The sequence below is a fragment of the Xenopus tropicalis genome, chromosome 7, assembly GCF_000004195.4.
Source record: "Xenopus tropicalis strain Nigerian chromosome 7, UCB_Xtro_10.0, whole genome shotgun sequence".
Classification (NCBI taxonomy): domain Eukaryota; kingdom Metazoa; phylum Chordata; class Amphibia; order Anura; family Pipidae; genus Xenopus; species Xenopus tropicalis.
This window is the reverse complement of record NC_030683.2, coordinates 128,639,560-128,663,240: the sequence shown is the minus strand read 5'-3', so window position 1 is coordinate 128,663,240 and position 23,681 is coordinate 128,639,560. Positions and strand designations below refer to the sequence as shown.

Below are 23,681 nucleotides of genomic sequence, written 5' to 3'. Positions count from 1 at the left end.
TGATACAGTTGACTAAAAACACGGTGTTCTGGAACGAATTCAGGAAATCTTGCCACAGGAAACGTAATGAAATGGTTAAACCTTACTCACAAATTAGCAGCAGTCCTGCCCTGCTTTATGGCTGAGATTCTAGCTATCTGTATAACAGAGCATTCTGTCACAGTGGCACAGATCCTATCTGATCCCCCCATTGTAAGCAGCAGTCCTGCCCTGCTTTATGGCTGAGATTCTAGCTATCTGTATAACAGAGCATTCTGTCACAGTGGCACAGATCCTATCTGATCCCCCCCATTGTAAGCAGCAGTCCTGCCCTGCTTTATGGCTGAGATTCTAGCTATCTGTATAACAGAGCATTCTGTCACAGTGGCACAGATCCTATCTGATCCCCCCATTGTAAGCAGCAGTCCTGCCCTGCTTTATGGCTGAGATTCTAGCTATCTGTATAACAGAGCATTCTGTCACAGTGGCACAGATCCTATCTGATCCCCCCATTGTAAGCAGCAGTCCTGCCCTGCTTTATGGCTGAGATTCTAGCTATCTGTATAACAGAGCATTCTGTCACAGTGGCACAGATCCTATCTGATCCCCCCATTGTAAGCAGCAGTCCTGCCCTGCTTTATGGCTGAGATTCTAGCTATCTGTATAACAGAGCATTCTGTCACAGTGGCACAGATCCTATCTGATCCCCCCACTGTAAGCAGCAGTCCTGCCCTGCTTTATGGCTGAGATTCTAGCTATCTGTATAACAGAGCATTCTGTCACAGTGGCACAGATCCTATCTGATCCCCCCCATTGTAAGCAGCAGTCCTGCCCTGCTTTATGGCTGAGAGCAAGTAGCATGGGGCCCCATGATTTCTGATCTTCACTTATTGGCCTGGTTCTGTGTTTCTGTGAGCACTGGGGGGTTGGATGGGGCACATATGGTGTGTTTAGCTGCTGTCACAGGATATTAAGCCAAAAGATGATGTGTCACCGAAACAAGGATGACTCCCACCTCTATGCAGGATAAGGGAGGATGAAATGGGGGGGGAAGAATGAACGGGTGGGAGAAGCTGAATCAGCTCCGAACAAGAGAGGGGGGATCTGAGTAGTGAGAAACACCAAGAGGGAGAGAAAAAGCTAGAGAGAAGAGTTAGAAACAGAGAGAGTGAAAGAGTGAGAAGTAGAGGGAAAAAGAGAGAGGGGGTAGAAAGAGAGAGGCAGAAAAGGGGAGACAGAGGGGCTACATTGTTTCAGGTAAGGAGAAGGGAGAGGGTGGAGGCACAGAGAAAGTACAGGGGTAGGTAAGAGGGGACACTGGGGCAGTTGGATACACAGAACTGATGCACATTTACCTGCTGGGTAACAAACTGAACTCGTTGGGCAGTGCAGTCTCTCCACTGACTCAGGTAAGAAAGCTAAACATGAGCAGGGGTATCCAAACCCCATCGGTAAAGTTACGGCAGGAGCACCTGTGGCTCAGAACTCCAGAAGGCAAGGGGTTAATTCGGCTGCAGAATAACGACCATGTCCAATCCAGGTCTGCAATTATAACCCCTTTCTATAACATAACTTTTAGTATGTTATAGAAAAGCCAACTCCAAGCAACTTTTCAATTGGTCTTTATTATTTGTTTGTTATAGTTTTTGAATTATTTGCAGTTTTTAAATGGGGGGGGGGGGGGCAGGCAGAAAACTATTGCTCTGTGAGGCTCCAGTTTTATTGTTACTGTTACTTTTAATTCCTTATCTTTTTATTTAGTCCCTCTCCTATTCATATACCCGTCCCTCATCCAAACCACTCCCTGGTTGCTAAGGTAACTTGGACCCTAGCAACCAAAAAACTGCTGAAACTCCAGACTGGAGAGCTGCTGAACAAAAAGCGAAATAGCTAAAAAATGACAAATAATAAAAAATGAAGACCAATTGCAAATTGTCTCAGAATATTACTCTCTACATTATACTAAAAGTTAGCTCAAAGCTGAACAACCCCTTAAAAAAAAATAAAACTACAAAGTAGGTATTTACCTGACCTTTGGGGTCTGTTACATATTTCATGGGGGAGATGGGGAGTAATATTGCAGTAAAATGACTCTCTGTTTCTAGGTGCAACTCCCAGGACTCCCTACGCCTGGCCAGACTGTCACTGGGACATGCTGCCTGTACTGTTTGCCGCTTGTTGCAGTTGGTGGATCTTAAGGGAAGGTAGGAACTGGTATCATTCATGGTTTTAGTAAATTAATGTCTCACTAAACTGATAAAATTGCTATTTATATTGTTCTGTGTAGCCACTGAGGGGTTCTGTGCCCATATAAAGGCACAAGGCTGCAGGCTGAGTTATACAGGGAACTCTGAGTATCACTCATGTATTATAAGGGATACTGTACCCCCTACTGTAAATGATAAGGATATTAGCAGTCACTGAGGGGTTCTGTGCCCCCCATATAAAGGCACAAGGCTGCAGGCTGAGTTATACAGGGAACTCTGAGTATCACTCATGTATTATAAGGGATAATGTACCCCCTACTGTAAATGATAAGGATATTAGCAGTCACTGAGGGGTTCTGTGCCCCCCATATAAAGGCACAAGGCTGCAGGCTGAGTTATACAGGGAACTCTGAGTATCACTCATGTATTATAAGGGATAATGTACCCCCTACTGTAAATGATAAGGATATTAGCAGTCACTGAGGGGTTCTGTGCCCCCCATATAAAGGCACAAGGCTGCAGGCTGAGTTATACAGGGAACTCTGAGTATCACTCATGTATTATAAGGGATAATGTACCCCCTACTGTAAATGATAAGGATATTAGCAGTCACTGAGGGGTTCTGTGCCCATATAAAGGCACAAGGCTGCAGGCTGAGTTATACAGGGAACTCTGAGTATCACTCATGTATTATAAGGGATAATGTACCCCCTACTGTAAATGATAAGGATATTAGCAGTCACTGAGGGGTTCTGTGCCCCCCATATAAAGGCACAAGGCTGCAGGCTGAGTTATACAGGGAACTCTGAGTATCACTCATGTATTATAAGGGATAATGTACCCCCTACTGTAAATGATATGGATATTAGAAAATACTGAAAAGTCCGATGACCATATAAAGCTTGAGGTCATTGACCATGGGCATTTATTAAGGTCATGAAACTCAGAGTTGATCTCTGATATCCTGATATTTTACAACAAACATGGTGCACAGTGGCAAAGCCTTCACTTTGGTAGTAATGAAAAGAAAGCATTGCCAAGCACATTTGCCATTTTTTTCCCCTAAATACAGTATTTTCTCCCAGAATTCCAGTGTCATTGAGGTCACAAAGGGGCAATACACTTGACACAATTGCATTTTTACACAAGTACATTTAATAAAAGTGCTTTTTATGCACTTAATTTCTGTCACATGACTCACTAAAACCTGTATATTATAATAAATAAAGTACCCCCTGTAGTAAAATATGAGAAAATTAGAAGTCACCTCGGAGTTCCGGGACCTGTATAAAAGCCCTTGGCCATCAACCTCGTGCTTTTATATGGTCATGGAACTCCTCGGGGACTTATAATATCCCTATATGTTACAATAGGGGGTACTTTATTCACTATATATATTATAAGGAACTCCTCGGTGACATAATATCCCTATAGTTTACAATAGGGGGTACTTTATTCACTATATATTATAAGGAACCCCTCGGGGGCTTATAATATCCCTATATGTTACAATAGGGGGTACTTTATTCACTATATGTTATAAGGAACTCCTCGGGGACTTATAAAATCCCTATATGTTACAATAGGGGGCACTTTATTCACTATATATTATAAGGAACTCCTCGGGGGCTTATAATATCCCTATATGTTACAATAGGGGGTACTTTATTCACTATATATTATAAGGAACTCCTTTGTGACTTATAATATCCCTATATGTTACAATAGGGGGTACTTTATTCGCTATATATTATAAGGAACTCCTCAGGGGCTTATAATATCCCTATATGTTACAATAGGGGGTACTTTATTCACTATATATTATAAGGAAACCCTCGGGGGCTTATAATATCCCTATATGTTACAATAGGGGGTACTTTATTCACTATATATTATAAGGAACTCCTCGGGGGCTTATAATATCCCTATATGTTACAATAGGGGGCACTTTATTCACTGTATATTATAAGGAACCCCTCGGGGGCTTATAATATCCCTATATGTTACAATAGGGGGTACTTTATTCTCTATATAATGTGTTATGGCTAGTCAGAAGTTGGCTGCACCTGAATAAAAAGGGCCCTGAAGGGAAATTATACTCCTGAACATTGCAGGTCTCTCTAAACATACATAACATAAAACATCCACCATTTAAAAACACTGTTTCATATGAATTAAACCCCTTTGGAAAGTACATGTGTATGTGCAGCCATTTTGTGTACCACAGCCCATGCCCAATGCTGTTATGAGGCACTGAGCTCTCACACAAACCAAGGGCACACAGACATGCTAGCTGCCAGCAGCCAATCAATGGCCAGAGCTGTGCCTGTTACTCACACACTTCCTGTTCCAGCTGTAAGCTGCATTTTGTCCTGTCAGAGTGAGGGAGCAGCTAAACAGCACAAAATGGCAGCTCAAGGGATACAATATAAAAGGGAAATATTAATTAATATGTATATGGCAAATGGATAAGGTTCTTAAGTGTTGGTGTAAAAGATAAGACTTTAGAGCCACAGCACAAAGGCCACAGGCCCGTTGACAATAAAGCTGGCATACAGTAGCTCCAGTTACTTGGGGAAAAGGGGGCATATTTATTACAGTGTATAAGCCACCGTTACTGGCGATGTTGCCCATAGCAACCAATCAGCAATTAGAATTGAACTGTCACTTACAAGTTAGGGGGGCTGTTTGGGCCTTTATCTACTTGAAATGCCAGGGTCTATATTAAATCCCTATCTGCAGCCATTGCTGAGTAAGCTTGTGTGGCCTGTATGTCTCTCTCCCGCTAGGCGTGACGGCTAAGCAGCAGGTGTTCCGAGTGCAGCCGGACAATATCACCGTCGTGCAGGGATCGACCGCACTGCTGAGTTGTGAGGTGGAACATGGGACTGGTATGGTGCAGTGGGAAAAGAATGGACTCCTGCTGGGACCTGACAGGAATATCCCAGGGTTCCTGCGCTACAGCATGACTGGAGACCCACACAAAGGTGACCGCTTCATTCTCTGTGTATATGGATTGTTATTCAAAAGTTCCCGGTTAATGTTACCTACCTCTGTAGGCAGTAGCATGATAATGGGGGGGGGGGATATTCTTCAGTCTTTGCCACTGTACTTGTTAATCATGGCTGCATGTTTCCCCCACAGGAGAGTACAACCTGCGCATTGAGCGTAGCGAGCTGGATGACGACGCCGAGTATCACTGTCAGGTGGGGAGATCAGAGGTCAGCTTGGGCATCATTTCCCGCACTGCTCTCATCAACGTCCTCAGTAAGTGTTTTCCGTCAGTTACTTGCCTGCACCATATCATATCTTCCCTTTGTATTTGTATAATTAAATTGACAGGAACAGCCCCCTAAGTTTGCTCATAGCCTGTACAGAGAGATACCATAACTCTATGGCAGCATAGGGATTCCCCTGTACTAAGCACAATTCAGCAGGAACAGCCCCCTAAGTTTGCCCATAGCCTGTACAGAGAGATACCATAAAACTATGGCATATAGGGATTCCCCTGTACTTAGCACAATTCAGCAGGAACAGCCCCCTAAGTTTGCTCATAGCCCGTACAGAGAGATAGCATAAAATTATGGCACATAGGGATTCCCCTGTACTAAGCACAATTCAGCAGGAACAGCCCCCTAAGTTTGCTCATAGCTTGTACACCGTAAAAGCATAGTGACATTGTGATGATTGCTTAGCTCCTTGGCTATTTCTTGCTATTCATATTTATATGTATATAACCTGAGCCCTGGAATGGTAACCAGTACTGCCATGTTGGAATGCCAGTCCATATATGTTTGGTTCATTGTTTTGTTACAAAGAAAGAAGCAATAAGGCTACAAGGATATACATTGACAACTCTGCTCTCTAGATGTTACGGCTCAGTATTGTCTCTGAATCCAACTTCTATGAATATGTTGGGAGAGCAACTAGAGTATTATCCGCAGTCAGTGTTGCACTTCCTTGACTGTTCTTAACTTCATTAATTTTTTTCAACTCCTGTTTCTCCTTCAGTTCCTCCCAAAGCACCCACTTTTGAAGAGTATGCTGCGGGCAGCCGAGTGACTTGGGTTTACGGGGTGGAATATACAGTCACCTGCCAAGCAACTGACGCCAAACCGGCTGCTGCCTTGACCATCAAAAAGAGTAACTATCAAGGCTATAAAATGAATTTTGGGATTATTTACTGATATCATTCTGTGGACAAAGGACTGTCCTGGATGCTTAGGCTTAATATCCCTAAATGATGCTCCAGAGCAGGGATCCCCAATCTTTTTTTACTTATGAGCCACACTCAGATGTAAAAAAAGTTTCTTGAGGATGCTTTTTGGTAGCTCCATCTGGACTGCTGGCCTGCAGAAGGCTCTGCTTTGAGTTAAACAGAGTCTCCAAACCAGATATGTAATAATGGCACCTACTTTGAGGCCACTGGATGCAACATCAAAGGGGGTGGGGAGCAATATGTTACCCACGAGCCACTGGTTGGGGATCACTGCTCCAGAGGAACCTGATATGTCCTTGGTCATCCTAAGTCATGGCATAGTCTTCTGCAAACAGACATTGCATTATTTATATGCCACTGTCCAACCTATGGCCTTCAGCTCTTCAGCACCTGCGGACACACTTTAGTGGGTGTTTGCTCACCATATTATCCTACAATCTTGTGTATCCATCTTTTATTACTGTTACCTTCTGTCTTGTCCTTCTCTCACCATCAAGAATTTCATCTTGCTCTGCTCTACCAGCTATTAACCACTCTTTTTACCTACAACTCCTGTTATCCTGGGGTCCCAGTATGTTTAGAGCCAAGATAGACCATTCTGTAGAGCAGGGCTCCCCAACCTTTCTTACTCTTGAGCCACAGTCAAATGTAAAAAGACTTGGGGAGCAACACAAGCATCATAAAAGTTCATGGAGGAGCCAAATAAGGACTGTGATTGGCTATTAAGCAGCCTCTATGCACACTATCAGCTTACAGGGGCTTTATTTGCTAGTAAATCTTGCTTTTATTCAACCAAAACTTGCCCCCAAGTCAGGAATTAAAAAATAACTCCCTGGTTTGGGGGCACTGAGAGCAACATCCAAGGGGTTGGGGAGCAACATGTTACCCCCGAGCCACTGGTTGGGGATCTGACTGTACCTATTCACCCCTTCTCTTTCCATGAAACCAAGTGGGGGGAGGTGGGGTCACTAGAAAGGCAAGCTGGCTAACTGTACTGAAGTTGGGGTGAGCTAGGGATGTTCTGGTGAATGTTACTTAGACAAATGATATGTTTTATCCATTTTAAGGTGGACTGGAGGTGTCTGGAGATTCATCTTCAAACCCAGGATCCAGAGACAAATTGGAGAACACAGCAATGGTGGCAAAGTGAGTGGACTCTATGGTTGGTGAATGCCTTTGACAGGAGCTGACTTCTGAGTCCCTGAATATTGCCTTGTTTTTAGGGTCATCCCCCAGAGCTCTGATAATGGGAAACTGCTGACCTGCTTGGCGCTAAATCCAGCTCTTCAGACGCCAATCACCGTGAGCTTCACCATGAATGTGCTGTGTGAGAAACCCCAAAAAACCTAGTACCGTAAAGTGCATGAGATATTTAATGTCTGTAAACTATACTGGACTAGCTTTGTCTGCATATGATTCACAAGCCCTGCTAGATACATACAGCTTGTATTTGCTTAATTCTGCCTCTACCAACAGCTTTTCTCCAACCTTTATCTTTCAATCCTCGGCTTCTCTAGTTCCGCCTAATGCCCCGATTATAGAAGGTTATATTGGGCCATCGGTTAAAGCTGGGGAAACACTGAAGCTCATCTGCATTTCTTTAAGTGGAAACCCCCTGGCCACATTACAATGGTCAAAGGTAAGTCAGTTTCACCTTCTCTCATCCTTGGATGATACTGATGGTGTTACATGGATTGCCCATGCATTAAAAATGCCATTGGGCGCAAATCTGTAGAGCCTATTGATGCAACCCACAATTCCCACCCTGGACTTATAGTTACATCAAAGGTGGCAGCAACTCCATGATTCGTCAGAAGAGGTGGGACAGATAAAATGGCTGAAGTGTATCATTAATCAACACGTAGACCCCTTTGTGTTCATTTTAGGGCAACTACACTTGCACTTGTAAATGAGCCTTCTTTTACTCGCAGAACGATGATGTTGTGTCAACACGGTGGGAGACGGATGAGGTGGTCCGAGCTTCTCGTAGTCACCTGACCCTGAATATTAAGCCTGCGGATAACATGGCGGTTGTGAGCTGTGAGGCTGTAAATCATGTGACTCCAGAGACTCTCAAAACCAGCATCATCCTCAATGTTGTGTGTAAGTAGAGAATTCCCTGTATATGATAAAAATATGCTCTGTAATAGATCTCTGCATCTCATTAATTGGCTAATATGATCCATGTTGTACCATAGGCTTCCATTTTGCTCAAGAAAACTCACGAATCTTACCTACAACTTGGGTTTTCTGGTGACTCAGAACCACCTTTACCACTCATTGGTTCCTAATATTACCCACATCAGACAACATTTTACTCAGTAAAATAACTTCAGTGCCAAATGGTTCAACCATTTGAGTATAAATTGAGAATAAAGTAATTGCAAGTTACATGTTGTAGTGTTTTTTTTCTGTACCGCAGTTCTGCCAACAGAAGTAACCATCCTTGGCTCATCAAGTGGCCCAGAGAAATCTAATCTAACGTTCTCCTGCTTTACGGCTGCCAGTAACCCTCCTGTACAGATCCGCTGGTGGCTGGGCCCAAAGGAACTAGTGAACACCATTGTCACCATCTCTGATGTAAGTTTTCCTGTATCATCAAATGCTTGAGGAGAAAAGCTGAACTCACAAGAATGTAGGAGCACATCAATGGTGGGCAGCCGAAATGCAGAGCACAAGTGCAGGGCCAGAAGGGCAAAGAGCAATGTTTAGACTCTACTAGCTTGGATTTTGCAGCCCTTATTGCTTCTGCATTTGCACTTAGCCCTTTGTGAATTACCGTATTATACCTGCACTGTATATTCTTGCAAGCAACTGAATACCAAAAAGTTCTCATAATGTTGTATGTATTTGATTCTTTCTGCAGGCTGTTCATGGTGGAAAGGTGACAATGTCCAACCTCACTATGGAGGCTCTTCGAGAGGAGCATGGAATGGCGTTGACCTGTGAGGCCTTTAATGAGGCCATTCTCTACACCAAATCCAACAGCGTTACCCTAAGTGTGCAATGTGAGTTGAAGGGTATACAGCAGGGATCCCCAACCTTTCTTACTCGTGAGCCACAGTCAAATGTAAAAAGACTTGGGGAGCAACACCGGCATCATAAAAGTTCATGGAGGTGTCAAATAAGGGCTACGATTGGCTATTAGGGGCCTCTATGCACCCTATCAGCTTACAGGGGGCTTTATTTGGTAATAAATCTTATTTTTATTCAACCAAAACTTGCCCCCAAGTCAGGAATTCCAAAATAACTAGGGGTTGGTGAGCAACATGTTACCCCCGAGCCGCTGGTTGGGGATCAATGGTATACAGTATGGGTTATTAGTCAAAAGCTTAATGGGGTACTCAATGCCTACATAATAAGAAATGTAAAAGGTTGCGGGTATTTGCCCAATTTAACCTTTTACTAAATAAACTAAAATATTATTGTTTTGGTTCTTTTTCTTCCTTAGTACGTTTAGGAAGAATAACAGACATTAGTGAAAATTATAAATATATTTATATAAATAATATCATTTAAGGTGACAGAGAAAGGACAGAAATAAATCAATTTTCACCACTTTCTAGACCCTCCACAGAATGTCTGGATCGAGGCCCCTCCAGCTGATAAGTTCTTCCGTGCGGGGACATCAGTGAAGATGACTTGTTTCTCTAGCGGTGGAAACCCGCCACCCAGGCTTACCTGGATAAAGGTTGGAAGTCACTACATATTCTCTTATACCAGCTTGCATACACAGTTACAGCTTGCTCCCGATCTAATGACCCATAGCAACCATATTACTAGGCAACATTAACTGTGAGACAGGAAACATCTGATTGGTTCACCTGAACAACACATGGATGGATATCAGCTCTCCATTCATCAGAACTTGAATGCAAAAGAACACAGCTCTCCTTTGTGGATAAGTGACTCCATGACATCTTTGTATGCGCAGGAAGGATTATTTTACCAATGAGTGTGTGTTTCTTTACAGGATACTAAAAGCCTGAGTGGGGGATCGCAGATCCATTCAGGAAAAATTGTCACAAAAGAAATTACAATTATAACTGTGCCAAGTGACAATATGGCCACATACCGGTGCAACGCCAGCAACATTGGGAAGACGCCGGCGCTGACTGCCAGCACGAAACTAAAGGTCCAGTGTGAGTGAAATCTATTGACTCTATACCAAAAGTGTGGTTACAGCCTATTTCCCTGTGGTGCTATTGGCTAACCCAAGGTTGTACAGACAGGGACCCTCTGTCTATTTAATTAATTAACTTTCTCCAGATAATCCTTAAAAAAGAACAGTGATGAGATCACTCATTAAGGAAAGAACTGTCCCAGGGCTGTCTCTTCCTTGGTCCTAAATAATCAAAAACTACATGCAACAAAATGTCAGCTTTTGGGGGTAAAAATGTCCATCTCTATTGGCGGGGGAATGAGATAGCACATATAGGGCCAGATTCAATTTAGTCAAAAAAGTTAATCACGTGAAAACTCATGGATGAGATTCAATTCGAGGAGAACATTTTTTTCTCCAAATTCTGTTCTAGTTTTTGCCCCATAGATTTTTTTCTGAATTAAATGCATCTCCAATTGAATCTTGTCCATAAGTTTTCACATGATAAACCTTGCTCTCACTGAATTAAATCTGGCCCATAGTTGGTTAAGATTGTGCCACTATGGCAGTACAGCTGGAAAAGGATAATAACGTGACAAGATACAAATACTGAGGGGGATACAATGGAAACATTAGGAAAAGGTGGTGACAAAGGCAGGATTGGCAAGATGGAGACAGTAGGGCGAGATGGAGACAGTAGGGCAAGATGGAGACAGTAGGGCAAGATGGGGACAGTAGGGCGAGATGGGGACAGTAGGACAAGATGGAGACATTAGGACAAGATGGTGACAGTAGGACAAGATGGAGACAGTAGGACAAGATGGAGACAGTAGGACAAGATGGAGACAGTAGGGCAAGATGGAGACAGTAGGGCGAGATGGAGACAGTAGGACAAGATGGGGACAGTAGGACAAGATGGAGACATTAGGACAAGATGGTGACAGTAGGACAAGATGGAGACAGTAGGGCAAGATGGTGACAGTAGGACAAGATGGAGACAGTAGGACAAGATGGAGGGAGCAGGAAAAGATGGAGAAAGCAGGGCAAGATGGAGACAGCAGGGCAAGATGAAGACAGTAGGAGTTAATGGAGACAGTAGAAGAAGATGGGGACAGTAGGGCAAGATGGAGACAGTAGGGCAAGATGGAGACAGTAGGAAAAGATAGAGACAGTAGAAGAAGATGGGGACAGTAGGGCAAGATGGAGACAGTAGGGCAAGATGGAGACAGTAGGAAAAGATGCTGATGGAGTTAAGTTAGATGATGCCATCAGAACAAGATGGAACTAGTAGATCAAGATGGAGGCAGAAGGGTAAGATGATGACAGCAACATTTAATTTATATTTATATTGAAAACACAGTTGAATTTGGTTCCACCAAATCCTAAGGATATCTCTTCATGTGAACCATAAAAAAATCAGATCTGGTACCTTCCTGACCTACTCACACTCTCTCCTCCTGTAGTTCCTGCCATAGATGTGAATATAATTAGCAGCGCCAAAGAGTATCGCCGCGGTTCTACCATTATACTGACCTGTGTCACCGGCAGCAGTAACCCTGCATCTACTATATCCTGGGTGAAAGATGGAGAGCAGTAAGTGCCAGCACAGTCATTAGTTAGTGAGTGGCAGGGACATGTGACCAGGCTCTAATGCCAATCCTTGGTACTGGAGTCAATTTACCACAATAACAATGCAGGGTGGTTATGTGAAAGCATATTCAATTGACTGCATTAAACTAGGGGTAACTGTATTGCACTGATGTCACAATGGGCAGTTCTATTGCTGCTTTTGGTTTTAGAAAAGTCACAGCAGCAAAACACCAGAACTTCAGCAGGTATCTGGTTGCTAGGGTTCCAATATACCTTAGCAACCAGGCAGTGGTTTGAATAAAAGAGGTATATGAATAGGAATGAATGAACCTGAACAGAAAAATAAATAATAAAAAGTAACAATAAGCAATATACATAAATTAAAAAAGCCTTTTCATGATACTTAATGTAATAAAATGGTTTGGAACAGTTCCCTAAGCCCCGCCCCCTGTTCCCCTACTGATCTGGCTGATTACTTTGAGACTTTAATATAATGTAACAGTAGTCGCCTGTCCTCAGCCTGCCTTCAGCCTGTCTCCTCCCAATGCCACAATCCCCTGCTACACACGTAATGTCAATAAGGAAAGGAACATCTCAGTGCAATGCATTGTGGGTTATGCAGTTCCTGCATGCTGTCTGTAAGCTACGGAGAAGTTGTTACAATTTGTAACATCAATGTTTTAGCCCCTCCTCCCCTGCCGGGGTTTCAAGTGATGCAGAAAGAGCTGGATTTCAGTGCCTCTATAGAATTTACAGGTGTACCCTCCTGTATATCTACCTCCAGGTTAAAAGCTCAGGATTTGGGAAGAAAACCATCTCTGTATGGGGGAATTTCCAGTTCCAGTCGTGTCACACTGAAAGCAGCATCTAAGGACAACGGAAGGCGCGTCTCCTGCGAGGCGTTCAGCAGCGTCCTCAACGAGGCCGTCAACACCTTCTACAAACTCAATATCCTGTGTGAGTATCTGAATAAGCTCCTCCTAACTGGGAAAGGCGGCGCCATCACCCTCCCTGCTTATTAGCATTGTCCACTGACTGATCTTCTACCATGTGAATTATGTTCAATGCCATCTGTAAGGAGAATGCCTATTGGCTATCTCCTGTATTCAAACAAGTCCAGCTTGAAGGTTATTAGTGGGGAATAGTGATGAGCAAATCTTTTCGCCAGGCATGGATTCGCAGCAAATTTCCGAGCAACTGCACAACATATTTTTCCACTGCGAATTTTCGGTGAAGTTTCACAGTGGATAACTACGTTGCGCATCAAAAAAAGTTGAGGTCGCTGCAGTTTTCTCCTAACAGGAGTGTAACACTTGTTTGGCTTAATAGGGGTATTATACCAGGCTAGTTGGACACTTAGAGCACGTGTTACAACAACCCCCTTTCCCAGGAATGGGCCTCCGCTATATGGAAGCTATGTCAGGGGCTATATGGTGTTGCTGAACTACAAACCACACTGGTGTTGTGCAATATAATAAGTGATAGGATGCCAGGAGCTCTTGCAGTTAACTGAATGATACTTTATTTGGACAAAGCACATATAGAATAGTGCATCAGGGTATATACTCACAGTCACAGCAGTATAGAACTTGGTCACAGAGAACACAGCAGAAGTGACACTCAAGGTAACAGTATAGCCCACTTGGAGGTTATGCAGAGTATTAGCTGTATGCCAGGAATGGATGCCCTTTACTGGAACGGATCCCTTCCAGCCAACTATGGTTCAGGGTAAGGAACTGCCTGAATCCTGCGTCTTAACTGTGGTCCCTACAGCAAGGCATACAGAGCCTGGGTTAGACTAAACCCTTACAGTCTCCTTTGATGGGGCTAGTGCTGCCCTTACTAAATAAGCTATCTATGCTCACCACTCCTAGAGGGTGCTATTACATATAACTGACTGTGCTGGCTTTATCTCATTCACGGGGCCCTGTCCCCGACTTACAAATTAGCAGTTCTCTTTACTGGGGCCAATGCCTCAGGCTCAGTGACAGGAGCCTTTAGACAACATCAGCCAAAGAGGAAGACACTTCCTTGTGCCAGACACTATATAGTCTGCACAAGGGGAGTGGTCAACCTGGGCTAAACCTATAGGGGGTAGCCTAATAACTGAAATCTGAGTGTAGAGGGCTCTGCCCTATTACAGCACAGATAAGGAAAAAGGTAGGGGATAACACCATAGGGAGCTTAACCCTATGGGTCCCTACAGGAGCATTGGCCGGGGGTTTCAGGTAAGCGATTACAATGTCTGGGGGGGCAGGGGCCTAACATTTTGGCACCACCTCCCCAGACATTGTAATCGCTTACCTGAAACCGCCAGCCGATGCTCCTGTTAGGATAAAACTGCATTGAGGTGTTTGCAGGCAGTGGTGTAACAATAGACAAAGCGTCCTCTGTTGTGGCATGGCCCCCTTCTTCCATCCGCTCTCTTGTGCCCCTCCGGCCTGCTCGCATATAAAGCCCCGCCCCTGCCCACTTATAGATAGGAGAGTGGGCAGGGAGCTATACACAATCAGGCTGGGGGCTGCTAGTGATTGCTACTCTGTACTGGGCCCCTTCAAATTTTTTGCAGGGGGGCCCAGCCCAGAGTAATCCCTCTTCCTTCTGTACCAGTGTATAAAGTATCTGGTTAATGAATGAGAGAGACACTGAGGGGTTATTAGTGCATGGATAAACACACAAGGGCAATAGCTGCCTCTAGGAGTTTACTGGGATATTATGACTAGCAGAGCACTATGATGGCGACCTAATGATTTCCAATGAGATTACATTGCGTATGTACCATATACAGATCTGCCCATGCTTGGCGTCTTTAGTGTAAAAATAGGTTAAATAATAATTATAATAATAATAGTGTTCTGGATCCCATTTTACTTCCTCGCCAAATATCTCCCTTGCTGAATGCTGCCTATCCCTGCAATATGTGCTACACAGTTAATTATGAAAGAGATAAGGGATCTTTCTGTAATTCTGATCTCCATACCTTAAAGGGGAACTAAACCCTGCGGCACAGCGCGGCTCAACCAAACGTTACTCAGTTGTTGCCGGACTACAAATCCCAGAATAATGTACCATATAATGAAGGGTGAGGCATGCTGGGAGCTGTAGTCCAGCAACATCAGGGCTGTATTCTTAAAGCAATATTGCCCAATAAAATCCCCAATAAAATGCAAGAAATCCCCCAATGAGAATCCCAGCTGATGTGAGTAAATCCGGCTCCCTGTTCTCTGTTCCTGCAATTGGAGTTGGGAGCAATAAGCACAGTTTCCCAGCACTGAACAAGTCTGTCCCTTTATCCCCATGTCTGATTCCTGTGCCATATAATGACGGGAAAATGCCATCATTATCTCTATATGTAAGGTACCAGCAAGGGGCCTGACACAGTGCTGGGAATCAGCATTCTCATTGGTCACTTCTCTTGCACTTACAGTCACATTGTTGCTCAGTAGAATTCTCATTGGGGAATTTCCTTGCATCTAGAATTAGGTTTTTCGGCAACTTCTATAGCAAAACCAGGGGGCGCTGTGGGACAGCGTTATGGTTGGGTTTTTCGATTAACAAATCCCATACCTGTATATTAATAATGGGAAAGAATTTGTCTGGCTCCCTAAATATTCGTAACTGTTGTCTATTGTTGGTGGGATCTTGCCGCAGTTCCCCCTGAGTTTCTGGATGATCAGCCGGCGGTGGTGCAGGCCGTGGAGCATGGAGCTGCCCTTATCCCAGTCCGGGTCAGGGCCAACCCACCTCAGATCAACTACACGTGGAGCCTTTGGGGCGAGAAACTGATCCGAGGTGAGAAGAGAACTGATGGGGAGGAGATTGGAGGGGAAAGTTGGGATCTATCAGAAGGATTTCTGTTTCTCGGATAGAAAGCAAGAACCACAAGAACATTATAGCTTTCATCACTCCTACCTACTTACTCAGTGGTGTAACTATAGAGGAAGCAGACCCCATGTTTATGGGGGGGCAGAGGAACAGGGGAATGATGGGAAATTGTGGCATTGTGGCCTTTTTTAATAGTCAGACTGGTCCGGCCCAGACCTGATCCTGCATCTTGAACCGACATTCCCCTGGGCCGCTGACCTCCAATTTGCTGAAGGTAAGTGAACTGTATGTGTGCTCAGGGGAGGGGGTTGGGTGGGTGTGGGGGTCTACAGCAGGGGCCTTGTAGGTGCCCCGGTAACCCCATTGGGTCCTGCAACCCCCAGTCTGACCCTGTATGCCCTATAATTTTCACTACATTTTCACATCTCTTGTGGCATTCTGCCCATTTTTTTGCACTTTGCCCCGCACTTGGTAAATGAGCCCCCAATAATCTTCACTGATTGGCATCTCCAAGCCCTGTGGCCCTTGCACAGACAAGCAGGATCCAATAGGTCCCCTACGGACTCGCCAATACTCCGTGTATCATAGCTCGGGATTGGGAAACACACGGCTCTCCTTCTGTTTAGAGTTTTATTTGTTAATTATTAGAATGTACTTAACACATAAATAGTGGCTGAATATCGCCCCCGGTGCTTAGTTATCCTTGTTAAACATGAATCGACTTGCATGATTTAAAGATGCACAAAAGGAAAAAAAAAAAAAGAGAGGAAGAAAGGGAAGGAGACATATGGTGGTTTAGCCTCAGGGGCCCCCAGCCATACGCACAGACCCACACAGCACTTTCATTTACTGACGCATCCCAGCAGCAGATGGTTTAGCAAAGCCTCAATATATCCTATGGGTTGGCTTTTACTTTCCCAGGTTCCTTCTCCGACACAGAACTCATTACCTGAGCTTGATACGACCTGCCCTTCCTATAACCACATTGGGCCCTGTGCACTGAGCTTTCCCCCAGGGTAAAATCCTACTCTCTATGGTCATATTCATAGGAACATGAAATTACAATCTAAGGGCCCTATCATATTCCTATTAGTCCCTGCCCCAGTGGAGCTTACAATCTAAGGTCCCTATCACATTCTCATCAGTCCCTGCCCCAGTGAGCTTACAATCTAAGGTCCCTATCACATTCCCATCAGTCCCTGCCCCAGTGGAGCTTACAATCTAAGGTCCCTATCACATTCCCATCAGTCCCTGCCCCAGTGAGCTTACAATCTAAGGTCCCTATCACATTCCCATCAGTCCCTGCCCCAGTGAGCTTACAATCTAAGGTCCCTATTACATTCCCATCAGTCCCTGCCCCAGTGGAGCTTACAATCTAAGGTCCCTATCCCATTCCCATCAGCCCCTGCCCCAGTGGAGCTTACAATGTAAGGTCCCTATTACATTCCCACCAGTCCCTGCCCCAGTGAGCTTACAATCTAAGGTCCCTATCACATTCCCACCAGTCCCTGCCCCAGTGAGCTTACAATCTAAGGTCCCTATCACATTCCCATCAGTCCCTGCCCCAGTGAGCTTACAATCTAAGGTCCCTATCCCATTCCCATCAGCCCCTGCCCCAGTGGAGCTTACAATCTAAGGTCCCTATTACATTCCCATCAGTCCCTGCCCCAGTGAACTTACAATCTAAGGCCCCTATCACATTCCCATCAGTCCCTTCCCCAGTGAGCTTACAATCTAAGGTTCCTACCACATTCCCATCAGTCCCTGCCCCAGTGAGCTTACAATCCAAGGTCCCTATCACATTCCAACCAGTCCCTGCCCCAGTGAGCTTACAATCTAAGGTCCCTATCACATTCCCATCAGTCCCTGCCCCAGTGAGCTTACAATCTAAGGTCCCTATCACATTCCCATCAGTCCCTGCCCCAGTGAGCTTACAATCTAAGGGCCCTATCCCATTCCCATCAGTCCCTGCCCCAGTGAGCTTACAATCTAAGGTCCCTATCCCATTCCCATCAGTCCCTGCCCCAGTGAGCTTACAATCTAAGGTACCTATCACATTCATGCACAGTAGGGTGAGTTTTATCAGGGGCCAATGAACCTGTCTTTATATTTTTAGGGGGTGGAAGGAAAACCACAAGGAGAAAATACAAAATTGTTAACACCAGTAATGGTAATAGGATACAAAAATGCATTGCAGGGTGTAAAATATAGCTTGTGTCCCATGCCCAAGTGTTGTCTGTGCAAAAGTTAATCCAAACAAACATTAATTAAAACAAACATTCTGACTTTTGTCCTTGATAAAATTACCACCAGGGGTCACTGTTGCATTAGAGGGTTTGGATAAGGTTGCCTCATTAGAGCAGATTTGCAAATAGAATGTACCTATACAAATAGGGCTCATTGACAAGCATAGATGCAGAATTGCGACCTTATTAAACGGGTGCAACTTTTGTAGCGGGAATGCCCATCAAGCAATGTAAGTAGGGACAGTTACTTTTATAATTATAACAAGATGCTTTTCCCCCCTTTGCACAGATGGTGCTTACCGACATCACCTGCGCGGTGAGGGGGCCCTCGAGATATGGAACGTGAGTCGCGCTGACTCCGGGGTCTACAATGTGACTTGTGTGAATAAAGAGGGGAAGAACAGCATTGTAATAAGACTGGATGTGCAGTGTAAGTCATTACTTATGTTATAGCTTTAATTGCTAAGCATTCTCACTCACTCTGCTCATGTCGTGCCACTGTGACAGAATGCTCTGTTATACAGATAGCTAGAATCTCAGCCATAAAGCAGGGCAGGACTGCTGCTTACAATGGGGGGGATCAGATAGGATCTGTGCCACTGTGACAGAATGCTCTGTTATACAGATAGCTAGAATCTCAGCCATAAAGCAGGGCAGGACTGCTGCTTACAATGGGGGGATCAGATAGGATCTGTGCCACTGTGACAGAATGCTCTGTTATACAGATAGCTAGAATCTCAGCCATAAAGCAGGGCAGGACTGCTGCTTACAATGGGGGGATCAGATAGGATCTGTGCCACTGTGACAGAATGCTCTGTTATACAGATAGCTAGAATCTCAGCCATAAAGCAGGGCAGGACTGCTGCTTACAATGGGGGGATCAGATAGGATCTGTGCCACTGTGACAGAATGCTCTGTTATACAGATAGCTAGAATCTCAGCCATAAAGCAGGGCAGGACTGCTGCTTACAATGGGGGGATCAGATAGGGATTTTTATTAAGAAATTAAAACATAAAACAGAAAATCAAACTTTCAATTATATAACATCAAAAAAGAAAATTCAATTACATAACATCAAAATGACATTTTAATTAAATAACATCTGAAGATTGCACCCATGTGAAATCTGTTCACATATATAGAGATCTTAATATGTGCTGCCATCTACTGTCTGGGCCAGCACTACAGTTAATAAGGTTTGCTATATTGTCTGTTTGTGTCTCAATAAAGTTTGTTGTTACAAGCAAGCAAGGCCTCAGGAAACATGGTGTCAGAAGCTGGCAGAAATTTTGGTGTTTATTAAGCCACTAAAGTTCAGTAAAAAGGATAGAAAAGGCATAATCTGACTATCTCAGCAACAGGCAGACACTGGGAGAGAAAATGGCTGCAAACACTTTCCCTACCCCAAGTCCCATGGACTGCACAGGAGATCTGGCAGTGAACTGGACTTTCTTCAGATCACAGTGGGAGGATTATGAGGTAGCTACAGAACTGGACAAAAAAGACCCCAAGGTAAGGATGGCTACCTTACGTTCTGTTATGGGGAGAGACTGTCTGCGTATCTATCAGCACCTTACACTCTCTGATGCTGACAAGCAGGATGAACAGAAAACTCTGGATGCATTACAGAGCCACTTCATGCCTGCTCGGAACATCATATATGAGAGATACATATTTAATAGCACACACCAAGGCCAGTCAGAGACCATAGACCAATATGTCACTAAACTGAGACAGCTAGCAGCAACATGTGAATTTGGAGCACTGCATGATGAGCTTATTAGAGACAGAATTGTACTGGGAGCAAAAGATGTCAGTGCCAAAAAGAGAATGCTAAGAGTGCCAGAACTAAACCTGCAGAAAGCTATAGACATGTGCAGGAGCCATGAGCTCACAGAACTGCAAATACAAACAATGCAGGACAGTAAAGCAGAGATGGAAGGTGTCTACTACACAGCAAAAACACCACCTAGAAGGGAACACAAGCCTAAAACAAAAGTGCAAGGCTACAAAGGTGAAACCATAAATTGCAAATATTGTGGAAGCAGCCATCCCAGGGGTAGAGAGTATTGCCCTGCATATGGGGAAACTTGCAGCAAGTGCAAAATGCAAAATCACTAAAGAAAGAAACCCAATGTTGCAGAAAAGCCATGTTAAGCTAAAGTGGTACAATGACACTTATATGATACCAAGGGGACAGTGTACTCTAAACTGCACATATAAAGGCAAAGCTTATCGCCTTCTTTTTCAGGTTGTTGAAGGTACTCACAAGCCACTTCTTTCAGCAGACACTTGCAAAAAATTGGGACTATTAACAGTAAATACAGAGCATGAGGTGCTAACAACAGCACAATTTAACACTCAAAATGTTAAAAGGCCACCCCTATCATACGAACAGATCACAAGTGACTATAAAGATCTCTTTCAAGGACTTGGATGTCTACCCAGAGAATATCATTTAGAGGTTGATACTACAGTGGCCCCAGTGCAACACCAGCCACGGAAAGTACCAGCACCTCTTAAAGCAGAACTAAAAGAGGAGATCACTCGATTAGAAAAACTAGGAGTTTTGAAAAAGGTTACAAGTCCAACACCATGGATAAGCAGCATGGTTGCAGTCAAGAAACCAGGCAAGTTACGAGTATGTATTGATCCGAAAGATTTAAACAAAGCATTAAAAAGATCACATTATCCAATGCCCACCATAGATGAAATACTGCCAAGCTTGGCAAAAGCAAAAGTCTTTTCAGTTTTGGATGCGAAAGATGGATTTTGGCAAGTTAAACTAGATAAAAGCAGCAGCTATCTCACCACATTCTGGACCCCTTTTGGCCGTTACCGGTGGCTACGCATGCCTTTTGGGATTGCCACTGCTCCAGAGGAATACCAGCGTAGACAACATGAAGCAGTAGAAGGCCTGCCAGGAGTGGAGGTTATTGCTGATGACATCTTGGTGTATGGGTGTGGAGACACCACAGAGGAAGCCACAGCAGATCATGACAAAAATCTGATTAGACTCTTAGAAAGAGCCAGAAAGCTTAACCTAAAGTTAAACAAACAGAAGCTAAGACTGAGACTATCATCAGTACCATACATGGGGCATCTACTGACAGCTGAGGGTTTACGCCCAGATCCGGACAAGGTAAAAGCCATTTTGGAGATGCCAAACCCAGAGAATGTGCAAGCAGTTCAAAGAATGTTAGGATTTGTAAATTACTTATCCAAATTCCTACCACATTTGTCTGATGTATGTGAACCATTAAGAAGGCTGACAGACAAAGACAGTGTATGGGTCTGGCAATCTAGCCATGACGAATCTATGGAGCAAATAAAAAAGCTGGTAACTGCACAACCAGTCCTACGATACTATGATGTAAATGAGGAAGTGACAGTACAATGTGATGCCAGCGAAAAGGGACTAGGAGCAACTTTAATGCAACAAGGCCAGCCAGTTGCCTTTGCATCACGCACATTGTCTCCAACAGAGCAAAGATATGCACAGATTGAAAAAGAATGTCTGGCTATTGTGTTTGGCTGTCAGAAATTTGATCAATACCTGCATGGAAAAAACCTTATCAAAATTGAATCTGACCACAAGCCACTGGAAAGTATTTTTAAGAAACCTCTACTAGGAGCCCCAAAACGATTACAGCGCATGATGCTGCAGCTACAAAAGTACAATCTAAATGTGACTTATAAGAAAGGATCACAAATGTATATTGCAGACTTTCTGTCAAGAGCACCATTATCCAAAACCCAAGTAAAACCTGAAACACCAGACTATGAAATATTCTCCATCTATGCTGACAATGCTTTTTGCAAGGAGCTTGAACAGATCAACTTTGCTGAATATTTAAGAGTATCTGACATACGTTTACAACAAATACAGCACCACACTGAACGAGATGAAGCCTTACAGTCATTAAAGACAACTGTTCTGTCTGGATGGCCTGATCAGAAAGAAAGAGTACCCATTTGCATCAGGGACTACTGGGGTTTTAGAGATGAAATCACTATACAGAATGGAATCCTGTATAAAGGACATAGAGTCATTATACCCAAGACTCTGTGCCCAGAAATGATAGCAAGAATACACTCAAGTCACCTGGGAATAGATGCATGCCTTCGCAAAGCCAAAGATGTGTTATTCTGGCCACATATGGGACCAGAGATAATTGAGGCAATAAAGGACTGTGATACCTGCAATGAATACCTCCGCAAGCAGACAAAGGAACCACTGATGACTCACAAACTGCCTACTCTACCATGGAGTAAATTAGGAATGGACCTCTTTTCCTTACCAGGCCAGGATTACTTAATAATAATTGATTACTATTCAGACTTTTGGGAGATAGATGCTATTTCTGATACCACCTCCAAAACCATAATTGAATGCTGCAAAGTACATTTTAGTCGGCATGGGATACCTGACACCGTTATCACGGACAATGGACCACAATTTGTCAGCTCAGAGTTCACCCATTTTTCCAGAAATTGGGAATTTGAACACCTTACCTCATCCCCCTATCACAGTCAGTCCAATGGTAAAGCTGAGGCTGCTGTAAAGATAGCAAAAACCATCATAAAGAAAGCTAAGAGAGATGGCAAAGATCTCTGGAAAGCAATACTTGACTGGAGGAATACTCCCACAGAAGGTACTAACAGCAGTCCTGTACAAAGACTTATGTCACGAAGGACAAGAACTCTCCTTCCTACAGCTCAAAAGCTGCTCTTTCCAAAGGTGATAGAAAGAGTGGTTGATCAGCTAACAGAGAGGCGCCGAAAAGCAAAAGCATTTTATGACAGAGGAGCCAAAGAGCTTCCAGAACTAGACATTGGTCAAACAGTGCGTATGCAACCTTCCCCTGCTGCATTAGATGGAAGGTGGCGCAAAGGTATTTGTTTGGAGAAGGTTGCTCCACGTTCATACATAGTGGAGGCTGATGGTCACCTGTACAGAAGAAATAGGAAATTTCTCAGAAGCACCAATGAAACAAGTGATGCCAATGCCAGTGCAGAGGCCACGCCAATTACAGAGTGCTCTGATGGTATTCCAGACCAGACATCACCAACAGACCCAGAGGTGGAAGCAAATGTAGAGAATAATGATACTACATCTTCACCACGCTGTACTCGCACTCGAGTAATCAAAACACCTGCAAGATACAAAGACTTTGTTCTTTAAAAAAAAAAAAAAAAAAAAAGGGGAGATGTTCACATATATAGAGATCTTAATATGTGCTGCCATCTACTGTCTGGGCCAGCACTACAGTTAATAAGGTTTGCTATATTGTCTGTTTGTGTCTCAATAAAGTTTGTTGTTACAAGCAAGCAAGGCCTCAGGAAACAAAATCCACCTCCCTCCACAGTTTAGCATTGTCCTTGTTAATGCCAATCTCTTTGAAACGGATGAAAAACAGTTCCCTCAAAATTCTTTTAACTGTTGGATCAATAGTTCCATCCTCCCCCCCGAAAGATTTACTGCACCTCATTATCCACAAAAAGTATCTAA

General features: G+C 43.9%; 1 protein-coding gene across 1 annotated transcript in view; it reads left to right on the top strand.

Annotated features, from left to right (window-relative positions):
* Positions 1–1,242: 1,242 nt before the first annotated feature.
* The window catches only part of nphs1 (NPHS1 nephrin), a 40,491-nt gene continuing 18,052 nt past the window's right edge, over positions 1,243–23,681 (top strand). The window contains exons 1-17 of the mRNA XM_031905692.1: positions 1,243–1,388; positions 2,085–2,183; positions 4,976–5,173; positions 5,331–5,453; positions 6,198–6,329; positions 7,473–7,551; positions 7,629–7,732; positions 7,923–8,044; positions 8,337–8,508; positions 8,828–8,985; positions 9,272–9,413; positions 9,972–10,096; positions 10,379–10,547; positions 11,971–12,100; positions 12,882–13,054; positions 15,749–15,889; positions 18,458–18,598. Of these exons, the coding sequence (XP_031761552.1) occupies positions 2,132–2,183; positions 4,976–5,173; positions 5,331–5,453; positions 6,198–6,329; positions 7,473–7,551; positions 7,629–7,732; positions 7,923–8,044; positions 8,337–8,508; positions 8,828–8,985; positions 9,272–9,413; positions 9,972–10,096; positions 10,379–10,547; positions 11,971–12,100; positions 12,882–13,054; positions 15,749–15,889; positions 18,458–18,598 (2,161 nt within the window). The 5' untranslated portion in view covers positions 1,243–1,388; positions 2,085–2,131. The remainder of the gene's footprint in view (positions 1,389–2,084; positions 2,184–4,975; positions 5,174–5,330; positions 5,454–6,197; positions 6,330–7,472; positions 7,552–7,628; positions 7,733–7,922; positions 8,045–8,336; positions 8,509–8,827; positions 8,986–9,271; positions 9,414–9,971; positions 10,097–10,378; positions 10,548–11,970; positions 12,101–12,881; positions 13,055–15,748; positions 15,890–18,457; positions 18,599–23,681) is intronic.